General features: G+C 42.5%; 1 protein-coding gene across 3 annotated transcripts in view; it reads left to right on the top strand.

Moving 5' to 3' along the window:
- The window catches only part of LOC134212843 (CCR4-NOT transcription complex subunit 1), a 39,711-nt gene extending 28,616 nt beyond the window's left edge, over positions 1-11,095 (top strand). For all 3 annotated transcript variants that reach the window (XM_062691063.1, XM_062691062.1, XM_062691064.1), the window contains exons 11-12: positions 9,982-10,130; positions 10,199-11,095. In XM_062691063.1, the coding sequence (XP_062547047.1) occupies positions 9,982-10,130; positions 10,199-10,295 (246 nt within the window). In that variant the 3' untranslated portion in view covers positions 10,296-11,095. The remainder of the gene's footprint in view (positions 1-9,981; positions 10,131-10,198) is intronic.
- The last annotated feature ends 1,237 nt before the right edge of the window (positions 11,096-12,332 follow it).

Below are 12,332 nucleotides of genomic sequence, written 5' to 3'. Positions count from 1 at the left end.
AGCCGATTTAACCCTACCAAAAATGTATGGAAAAATGACCCCCGATAGAACATTTTAAAAATACACTTACGTGAAAGAGGAAAACCTATACTTTCGTGTAGTGAGTGTTTTAGAGATACTGATTTTTTGAAAATAAGCCTCTTCGGACAAACACACCGTGTTTATTGTAAATATTAGTGTACATAGTAGTTAGGTTATCAAATTTTCTAAATTAATTAATGCCTCCTTAAGGCTATTCTGATACATTAGATATACTTATAAATTACATTTAAATCCTAACCATTGCTATTAAACCGAAACAAACATTGGGGATGCTGTCTATATCGTAGTGTTGTCTTAGATTCATCAGTGCGGGACATTCGCAGATGAAGTCTTCTTCTTCAATGGCTCTACATTCCTACTGGAACTTGGGCGGCTTTTCAACTAGTATTCTACTAGCATTTCCTCAGTTATTAATTCAATGCTTTTCTATGCTATGCCTGCCATTGCATGAGTATGTATCTTGTGTGGCAATTGAATACACTATGCCCAGGGTGTCGAGAATGTTTCCCACCCGAAAACATCCTAGACCGGACTGAGAATCGAACTAGCCATCTCCGGATTGGCACTCCTACGCCTTTGCTCGCAAGGCTACTGGAGAAGGCTACTAAAAACCCACTATATTACGCATCAGTTCATGTTTTGATGGTCGTTAGCTCGATTCTTATTGCCCGCGCGCTCGAGAAAATCTGGCAAATTTTCCGGTTTTTTGCGATCGCGGTGGTCGTAACCTCTCCGTGCTAGTTCATAAAGTACCACAGAAGTGATCCGCAGTGAAGGTTTGACGAAATTCTGTGCAAAAACATTCGAAAACGCGAGTTTATTCTGTGCTCAACGTGCCTCGAGAAACAAAACAACAAGTGGTCCGACTGCCCGGCTGACGTTCTTTCGTTCAGTCTCTTGGCAGTGTGGGTTGCGGTGTGCCAGAAGGAAACTTTTCCCAAAAAAAAAGGGGTGAAATGTTTTAGAAAATACGAAAAAACGTCAAGTTGTCAATTGACGCATATGGCGTACTACAGTGTGTCCCGCAAGTATCCGACCACAGTGTGGAACAAAATTTTGTGGACACCTACGGAAATACCGACATAAAGACATACGTGCAATAGCGTCGCGAATACTCTTGAGAACGATATCCGTCCTGTTCTGCCAGCATGGCGCTAGCGAGCGGTCAACACATCCGCCCAGGAGACCCTGGGGACCACGGTGGTAGCAGCCACCGTGGATCAACGGAGATTTCACTTAACCACGCCTACCGGCGTTTATGGACCCCGTTGGTACCGCAGGCCCCCTGCAGTACCTCAGGATGGAGGCAACCAATGGCCCAATGCCACAAGACGCCTTCTTGTTAAGGTTTTCGGAGCCTTCAAGGAGAATCGTGGCATGAGCTACGTCCTGAAAATTCGTAGCAAGGCACAGTATGACAAGTTATGCCAGTTGCAGAAGTTGCACGATGGTACAGTCATCCATGTTTCCGGACACCCCCAACTAAATAAAAGGCAATGCGTTGTGACAAACTTCGATTCCGTCGGCTTAAAGGACGATTATCTCCGGAAGCAGCTGGCGCCTCAAGGCGTTATGGAGGTTCGGCGCATCCAACGTCGCATGCCTGGCGGTAATTTCGAAAACACGGCTACGATTATCCTTACGATCGCTGGAACAGTCATTCCCCCACATATCGACTTCATCTACACAAGATGCAGAACCTGCAACTATTATCCGTCCCCGATGCTGTGCTTCCGATGCGGGGAGTATGGTCACACCGGCAAGAGATGCACACATCCATCCAGAATGTGCGGAAAATGCAGCCAAGTGCACGAAGAGGACCGTGAATTGGTCCCAGAACAAAACCCATCCACCGACCAGACCGCTTCCCCCGCAACTGCCGCACAGGTACAACGTTCCGAACGACCGCCCTGCACAAACTCGACCTTATGTAAATTGTGTAAGACCGATGAACACGCAGTATCAAGCCGTAAGTGCCCGGTATACGGAAAGGAGGTTGCTATCGAACATCTCCGTGTGGATCTCGGCATCTCGTACCCACAAGTCCGCCGGGAACACGAAATTCTATTCTGAGCCACCAACCGGAGTCCAAACGCGTACGCCAATGTAGTCGCCAACAGCAAGGACACCGAAATCGGAGAACTGGAAGCCATGGTCGTACAGATCCTTGCCGATTCCAAGGAAAGGGACAAAAAGATTGCAGAAACTGAGAAGGCACTTCACCACAAAAGCGTTGGCGACCGAATGGACAAAGTAAAGGAGCACGGAACAATCGAGGAATTGGTCAAGCATATTGCTGAACTTTCCACCACAGTGAACAAAAATGCAGACTGACTTCGAATAACGGGATGAACTGATTGTGAGGAAGGATGAGACGATCAGGAGGCTGATGAATCAGGCTGATTCCATCGCACTATGGGGAAAAGGGTGGCCATTAATCGGAAAATTTACTATCTCCAATTTGTCTAATTTATATATCATATGAAAGTATATACCCTAGATAAGAGAATCTGAAAATATTGAAGCGCTGTGTTTATTCAGTCAAAAGAAATTGGCTGGTGAAGTGAAAAAAACTGATAAAAATAAAAAAATCATTACTAACTTTGAACTGTATGTTATGAAGTCATTTTTTCTCCAAATATAAGGTTTTATATACCATTTCAAAAGTTGTAGAAGAAAAACTTTAATTATCATAATTCTTTGCTATAAAATGGTCCCGCAAACCTAATGTCCCCAAATGTCCTCTGATCTGTAAATGGGGGATTGAAATATAACCCTAGTACCACGTTATAGTGAGTGATTTGCTTGCGCATATTTGCGCGTTTACGAAAACGCTGCAATCAAAATTTTCTTGAAAATTGTGGCTTTTATTCTCTAAACCTCGTATTGATTAGAAAATGAACAACATTATTACTAGAAATATTAGTGTTTGCTATTTTATGCATGCTGTATTGGAAAAAAAAAAAAATTAAAAAAAAAAAATTTCTCGGGTGACATTTTTTGAAGGGTTTAACGATGGCCGTTAAAGGGTTAAAAAAAGGTTCTTAAATATTTCTGCACATAAAATATGTTGCATAGAAACAGTTTTCATTGAAAAAATATTTTTGGCCACTTATTTGTATGAGAATTCCCCATAGAGATGAGTGACGTTTAGCGCTCGCACACTAATGTGCAATTCGTCATGTGTAAAAACATGTTTGTTTTCCTTCTGCTCATAACCTTAAAAATGATCGGGTCATCACAATGATTTCAAAAGAGTCAAAAAATATATGGAAATATACTCATTTTTATCCAATTTTTGCTGAGTTGCAAAAACCTAGATGGAGTGTTTGTTTTCCTTTTATCGCCACTCACACATTCGGACGTGAGAATCTCAATAGTGCATCGCTCCCGCTGCTACTATGTCTGATGATAGCAATCGCGCTCTAATCTCACAGTTCACACAGTTCAGTTCAAAAGGTAACGCGCCTACAACCGTAGAGAACATAGAAAAATAGTTCGAAAAACACATGTCCGAAACGAACGAAGCCACCGCACCAGCGAAAGGAAAGAAGTAAAAGAAGAAGTCCAAAATGCGATATTTCTTCTGACGAAGGCACTACGTCCTCTTCCTCTCGTCAATCGAAACGGACACGACCGGCTCCACCTGCTCCCCCAACGCAAATGGATCTCACCGTTGAGATTCGAACCAATCGTTTCTCATTCGCCCTTTAAATCTAAGTGGTTCAAGCAAGTGAACTCATTTTACTCTTTTCTTCACCCCTCCAGAGAAGTTCACCACGCCAATGGTACAGGAAATGACTGAGCAAACCACCTCTACGCCCAGATTTCCAACCACCATGTCAAACCCTGAATTTCGTAGTGCCTCACGACCCGACGAAGGTTTTCAATCGTCCCTTCTCCATGGAAGAGCTGGAATTCGCCCTACAGAACGCGAAAAGGAAATAAACAGGACTAGATGAACTCGGTTACCCAATGCTTAAAAGGCTCCCCCTAGCGGGAAAGCAGCATTCCTGCAAGGAATGAACAAATAGAAATGGGGCATTACTGGAAGTATGCTGGCTTTTCTGCGGAACTTCCTAGATGGACGAACGAGTCAGGTACTGATGGGAAACCACAAGTCCAAAGTGGTATAAGAAGAAACAGGGGTCCCGCGAGGATCGGTGATCGTGGTTACATTGTTCCTCGTGGCGATGAGCGGCGTCTTATTGGTGCTTCCAAAAAGGGCGTTTATTCTAGTTTATGCTGCTGATATTCTCCTGATCGTCACCGGTAAGCACCCCAGGAGCATTAGGAGGAAACTACAAGCAGCAGTGACAGCAGTCACCAGTTAGTCCCAAGATGTGGGTTTCGACATTGCAGCAGGTAAGTGTGCCAGGCTTCACATCTCTGACTTGAGGCATACACCACCGCGTGAGCTCATCAAAAACGCAGGTAACCCGATCCCTATTAAGAAGAGCCTAAAAGTTCTCGGAGTGACACTCGACCGGTACCTAACATTCCGACCTTCCGACTTCGAGAGGATTAGGGAGGCATGTAGGACTCGGATCAATCTACTACGGCCAATCACCAATAATCGAACTAGGAGTGACCGAGACATACGGAGCCGTGTGGCGGACACTATTATCAATAGCCGCCTATTGTATGGATCGGAGATCACGAGCAGGGCCTTCGACGCAATGGTGCAAAAACTTTCCCCAACCTATAACGTGCGCATCCGGACCATCTCTGGGCTTCTCCCATCAACTCCACTTGCAGCCTGCGCGGAAACCGGAGCATTACAATTCCGATCCAAACTAGCAGCGACAATCGGATGCAGAGCAGTTGGATTCCTGGAACGTACATGGGGAAATGGGCAAGCTTGCTTTCTGCAAACCCAAGTCCGGTGGCCAAATCTAAGCTTCCCCCGGTGGCTGAGGTTCACCGAGTAGGACCGGGAAGCTGGAAGGCCAAAGCCCCAACCATTGACTGGGCAATCAAGTCGCAGCTGCGGAAGGGTACCAACCCGACTCGAGCCAAAGCAGTCTTCTGTGAAAGGATCCGGCACAAATACCAAGATGCGGAGATTCGGTACACTGACGGATCTAAGGCTAATGGTTTGGTTCAGATCTGCAGATACACCTGAGACTTCCCGACCAGTGTACGGTCTACTCAGCCGAAGCAGCGGCCTTATCCAAAGCAGCATCTGATACAAATACGGCATCCGCTTTGATCGTTTCAGACTCAGCGAGCGCCCTGTTGGCTTTGGAAACACCCAGAACAAAGCACCCGTGGATCCAAGCCACACAGGAGCTCGTGTAAGCAGCTGACAGCAACATCATCTTCCTATGGGTACCCGGCCACGCCGAAATCCGCTGAAACGAGGAGGCGGATAAGCTGGCCAACCTGCAAAGAAGCAGCGCCTACCTCACGCGAGAGGTCCCTGGGCCAGATTCCAGAAACGAAATAAGGAGGGCAGTGAAAGATTTGTGGGAAACAGAATGGTGGGGAAACTTCTTTTTGTTCCTGCAAATTAAGTGAGAGACCAGAGCATGGAAGGATCGAGCGGACTGGAGAGAACAACGCGCATTGTCCCGGCTTCGGACGGGCTTTCCAGGCTGAGCAAGGACTTCTCCGGCCAGGGCCCGTTCCACTGGATATACCCACCACGGATTAAAAGATATTGACCAGGCACGAAACCACGGACTAGCTGAAAATGACAGTGACTGACAGCGAAGGTTGAGCCCTTCTGGCCCCTCCTTTTTTTCTCTCCTTTTCCAGAGGTGGACCAGCCTTTTATATCCTTGTGATAATGTTCAAACTTATCGATTCATCAAATAGAATATTGGTCTGTTTAATATAGTTTCACTTTTAGTTCGGATGAGAGATGGCAAAAGCGTGTGCTTCGTTTAAGAGTCAAACGTAAAAGACCTCGAGCACCAGCTCGAATGTTTATTCATTTATGTGTTTCAGTATGGTGATAATATAATATTTTATACATACAAGGGTGGTATACACCACACCGCCAAAGGCTGAAAGCCTCTTTAATAAAGAACAAAAAATATATATTACGCATTGTAAAAAAATGAAATCATGGAAAATTCATAGCGCCTCCAATGAATATTTTCCAGGCTTTGGATAATGAAGGTGATGACAAATAAGCAATAGATTAATAACTTGATAAATTGGAGAATTCTTCAGTTTTCTTTGGGAATTTTCTAGGAAAGCTCAATGTTTTAATGTTTTTTCCAATACAATTTCGAGCACGTGCCTTAAAGGCACTCCTCACGGAATCCAAGTTTCAAAGTGCTCGCGTTTTCGGGGGCACACCACTCACACCACTCAATACGGAGGCGGCGCACAACTGTCATTTTTGTTGATTTATTGTCGGCGTAGCACCAAGTTAGAATTCGGAAGTCGGGACTTCCGAACCGAACTTTCTTCCGAAGTTTTATCTGTTAAACTAATTGATGCGCTGTTTATCGCATTTTTTTTGGCGAATCCAGCGCACTACTTTCGAAGTTGGGAAAGTTGCCTGTATCCGGAGACAAATTCAACTTCGGTATAAAAAGCATTATAAATTTATTCCGGGTAGACAATAGATTTGCTGTGTCGCAGAATGCGTGAAATAATAAAAATGACAGTTGTGCGTTGCTTCCGTATCGAGTGTTGTGCCCCCGAAAACGCGAGCACTTTGAAACTTGGATTCCGTGAGGAGTGACCTTAAATAATCAAATTGCCACTGAACTTCAAGGGATGGGGAATAGAAGTTGAAACTATGAGTAAGGGCTTGTCTACATCTCCCCTGGCTGGACACTGTGAGTTGTGAAACTTTCCTAAGATGTGATGAGGTTTCACAATGAGCTCTGTTGAACTCTACCATGTCTACGTAGGTACATGTCATTCAAATTATTGGACTTTATGACAGTTCATTCGGTTTAATGTTTGCATCAATGCAACGCACGCTATGCATGATTTGTTCTAAGCGGGGATTCACCTCTGAGCGTTATTTCCGCGAAGCTATACAATTTTTCATGTTTCGTTTCGGGACGTTCTTCTTCCCTATTATAAACCCCCCCCCCCACAATATTCCTATAATGGACACTCTCGTGTTTATTTTTTACTAGCATTATGTACCCGGCCTTGCTCGGAATTGCCAGTTTGGTTTTCAGTTTTTTCACAATCAAAAAAAGATAAAACCAATTGGTCAACAGAGTAACTTATTGATACTTATTGATACTTCATCATTTGATTTAAAGAAGGCTTTTGGAAGCATTGACTGATCTTGAAAAAGAGATCGTTGGTTTGAATAGCCTTATTCCGGGCAAACGTCAATTGCTAAAGAAGGAAAAACATCCACCGATGCTTTATTCCGGGCAAACCCCCATTTTTAAAGAAGGGATCACACTCACCATTGTCTTATTCCGGGCAAATGCCTACTTTTAAAGAAGCAATCACATCCACCATCCAGAAGGAAACAAATGACACTGGGCAAACCATGATTCCGATGAAGGGTAACAATTACCATTGTTCTATACCCAGCATGTTTTCTATGAAAGGTTTTTCTGATGCTGTTCATAAATATCCCAAATGCCCTTCATGACGAATGACCTTAGGCCAAATAGTGTTATGTTAATGGCCTGCTTCATTCAAGGATATATCATTTTCAGGGAAATGTCATATTCTGGGATATGTGTATCGGTAAGAATCATTTTTGGGAAATATCATTTTCGTTGAAGTCATTTTCGGGGAAATGTTATTACCGGGAAAATGTTATTGTCGAAGATTTGCTATTTTTGAGGAATTCAGGAAATTTGTTTTCGGAGCATTGTCCAATGTCAAAGAGCCTCGAATGAACTAAATAAGAGGGATTTTATTTTATTTTTTTAATCTTTGTTAAGGTGTTTTTTTAATCTACAGACTAAGTTCAACGCCGGAGAGGGATTTTAAATTTAGTCGTTTTCTAAACAATACCCAACCCCAATAACCTCCCGCATTCCAAAAGTGTCTCCCAGCCTCTCTATAATAGTTTTGGGCAGAGATTACGTGTTTACAAATTTTGTGTGAATTGACCCATTTAGTGAAAAGGTATACTAAACTGTTCGTTTACTAAATATACCCTCTCTCTTATTCAGCTATGACACTCCCACCCAGTCTGACATAGTCTTCCTTAAACTGAGAATATGGGTTGCAAATGTGGTGGACATCGGTAAATGGGTTCAAAAGTTATGCTGAATTGACCGATAACTAAACAATACCCCTCTCTCACACCCTCCCTCTTTTAAAATGACCTACCCACATCCAGTAAAATTGTTTCCTTAGGACATACAATATTTGATCCAAATTTGGTTCAAATCGGTCATTAGATTTAAGACATACATTGAGTTGATCGATTGCAGAACAATACTTCTCCCCCCATACTCTCCCTCTTTAAAAGATCATCCCTAACCACACTATCGTCGTCTCCTTAATATGAAGAATTTGTGTTCCAAATTTGGTTGAGAACGGCCAATGGGTTCAGAAGATACACTGAGTTGATCAATAGCTAAGCAATACCCCTCCCCCTTTTCTAAACAGCTATCTTAACTCCCCAATCTTAACTTAGCATCCCTAACCCCCATCGTCGTTTCCTTAAGATAAACAATGTGTGTTCCAAATTTGATTGAAATCGGCCAAGGGGTTCAGAAGGTACATTGAGTTGATCGATACCATAGCAATACCCCTCCTCCCATACCCTCCCTCTTTTCCAAAGAGCATCCCTAACCCCCCTATCGTCGTCTCCTTAGGATAAAGAATATGTGTTCAAAATTTGGTTGAAATCGGCCAAGGGGTTCAGAAGGAACACTGAGTTGATTGATAACTAAGAAATACCCCTCCCCACCACACCCTCCCCCTTTTCCAAAGAGCATTTCTGACCCCCCATCATCGTCTCCCTAAGATAAAAAATGTGTGTTCCAAATTTGGTTGAAATCGGTCAAGGGGTTCAGTAGGTACAGTGAGTTGATTGATAACTAAGCAATACTCCTCCCTACCACACCCTCCCCCTATTCCAAAGAGCATCCCTGACCCCCCATCATCGTCTCCCTAAGATAAAGAATGTGTGTTCCAAATTTGGTTGAAATCGGCCTAAGGGTTCAGAAGGTACACTGAGTTGATCGATACCTTAGCAATACCCCTCCCCCCACACCCTCCCACTTTTCTAAAGAGCATCCCTAACCCCCCTATCGTCGTCTCCTTAAGATAAAGAATGTGTGTTCCAAATTTGGTTGAAATCGGCCAATGCGTTCAGAAGTTATGCTGGAACATACATACAAACATACATACAAACATACAAACATTGAGTTTTATATATATATATAGATATATAGATATAGATATAGATATAGATATAGATAGATAGATAGATAGAATTGTGAAAAATCATATAATTTTACTTTCCATAGCATTTCCAATGCATGTAATCAAATCATAGGACTGTAAGGTAGGTTCTTCCGATGGAATTTCATAGCAAAATGTTTACATTGCATTGTGCTGTAATAATGCCAAAATGGCTGGAGGGTCCACTATTTGTTGGGGGTCCATTATTGGGCACATTTAAAAAAAAATTGTGCAAAATATGCTTTGGAGATATGTAATAACTTTCTTCGGTGGGGTGTGCTACGGAGGACCTCCGCCGTCCTCTGCAGTTGAGCGGGTACAGATGAGTTTAAATTTCCGGCACTAGGCGCAAATTCGACTCTTGCAATTTATTTTAGTTGACAATTCAATTTTCATTATGTTTATCACGTGAAACAATAGAGGTAATAAGCCATAGAGCTAAACATGTTGGGTACTGTTCCCAAACTGTTAAAATGTATTGATTTTAGGTACTGATTATTCCAATGCATAACATTATACAAAACATCCCTGGAAATATGATTGCTTCGCACTGATCGTTATTTTTTTCGAACTTTATTGCAGGAGCAAATAACTCGTGTTCTGCTGGAACGACTCATTGTCAACCGTCCGCACCCGTGGGGATTGCTGATTACGTTCATCGAGCTGATAAAAAACCCAACTTACAAGTTTTGGGACCACGACTTCGTCCACTGTGCACCGGAAATTGAAAAGTATGATTCTTAGATCTCCTCGTTTTTAATAGAAAACGCTCAACTAACTTCTAAACATTTACTTTCAGACTGTTTGAATCAGTAGCCAACTCCTGCATGGTGGTCAAATCCAAAAGTCAACCACAGATGCCGAATGTGGAATCGGAAATTGCCGAGTGCAACTGAACCACACAACAGCATTAAACCGATATATCGACGTACCACGTACTAGCGCTAGTGTTTAGTGTAAGCAAAAAGAAACAAAAAGAATGCACTTCTGTTAGACTGTTAGAATACGTTGTAACAATAATGGAAGGAAATTCGTTTTTAACAGTGTGATAAGATGTTGACGTCTATCTAGCTGTTGTGTAATATTGGAACACAAAAAACTTCTCTCAAAACATATGTTTTAGACTATCGTCAGAGACTGGACCCAAGACATTGGCATTGAATTCTTTATTTTTTATGAACTTAAAAATGGAAACATTTTTGCACTGTTTGTTGGTTTGTTGTTTTTAGCTGCGCCAAAATATCAATTTGAAAATAGCATAATAGGTTTTAGATTATTTAAATCTTGTTTATAGCCAATATCATAAATGCGTAACAAAACTGAATGTTTTTTTTTTTTGGCTAAGTCTGCACCTCTACAACCGATGGTCCAACAACATAAGCAAAAATCAAACAATAGGGACGGGAAATGGTGAATGTCTGTGGTCAGTGTCTGGTAAATGTGTATCCCTCTCAGTAGTGATAAACGACGGTGACGGTACGAACGAGTCTGGAACACATTGTAGGTACTGGGATTTGAAGAATATTCGGCTGTCCGAGTACTACTGTGCTGGAAAATGAAAAACGAAATAGAAGCAACCGTAACTGTGTCTTAGAACTTATGCAATGTTAGGTGTGCTTTATTAGAAACTATCCCATTTATGTAACTATATGAACGGATCATTGATGCATATAAATATATCGAAACTATGATTGTATCTGGCTTTTTTTAATGTTTCATTAGAAATGATAAAAATCCCTTTGTTTGTATTCTAAGTTTAGCTTCTTCGATTTAGGAATATTTTAGGACCCGTAGCCAGTTGCGTAACTATAGGGGGGCTTTTAAATTAGCTAAATTAGCCATACCTAGGATTTAATTAGCCCCCTAGAATTTGTTGCTACTTTGCATAAGTATAGTACATAGAACTTTATATAGTTTTTCCTATTTTAAACAAATCTCACGTGATTTTTGAAAACGTCGTATGTCCAAAAGAGAGACTCTCTTTCATTACGTTCTCTTTCACTAATATCGAAGCTAGTTTTGCATTTATTGCAATATTTCCACCTCAGCACGCTAAACAAAGCTATTTTCTTCAGATCTCTGTTGAACCATCCGATCTAAAGTATGGCTTCGTAATAATCGAAAAAGAAAGCAAACAAAAAGAGCCTCTCTTTTGGACTTAAGACGTTTTCAAAAATTGAGGCCGCATCTCTCCATCCTCGAATGCACCCCACGCTCGCTAAGTCGTTTGCACCTGGTCTGCCCACCTCGCTCGCTGCGCTCCACGCCGTCTCGTGCCTGCCGGATCGGAAGCGAACACCATCTTTGCAGGGTTGCTGTCCGGAATTCTTGCAACATACCCTGCCCATCGTACCCTTTCGGCTTTAACTACCTTCTGGATGCTGGGTTCACCATAGAGCTGGTCGAGCTCGTGGTTCATTCTTCGCCGCCACACACCGTCTTCTTGCACACAACCAAAGATGGTCCTAAGCACCCGTCTCTCGAATACTCCGTGTGCTTGCAAGTCCTCCTCGAGCATTGTCCATGTTTCATGTCCGTACCGTAGAGGACAACCGGTGTTCGCTCGTACCAATATGTTCAGACCTCACTGTAGATTTGATTGTCTTTGTATGAAGAAATTTGTATTAATTATCCGTACTGTACTGACGTCTGGACAAAACCAAAAGTGTAAGTACTTGTCCGTTGTTATATTTGTAATTAATTATTGTTAATAAATGTTTACAGTTTCGAGTGTCTGGCGGAACGCAACACTGGAAAACACGTTTCTGTCCAACGTCCGAAAACAAACGCGGCGGGATCAATTCCCGTCGTAACATTCTCGAAAACTTTTGGTTTCGTCCAGGACAACAGCCGGAACAATTATTGCTGGAAGATGGCGTCGGCGGAGTCGAGCTGCTATCTGGTGAATATTCCGAATGATTAATCGCAACCAG

The sequence above is a fragment of the Armigeres subalbatus genome, chromosome 2 (assembly GCF_024139115.2).
Source record: "Armigeres subalbatus isolate Guangzhou_Male chromosome 2, GZ_Asu_2, whole genome shotgun sequence".
Classification (NCBI taxonomy): Eukaryota; Metazoa; Arthropoda; class Insecta; order Diptera; family Culicidae; genus Armigeres; species Armigeres subalbatus.
Note: the sequence above shows the minus strand (reverse complement) of the source record. Positions and strands in the feature narration are given on the sequence as shown.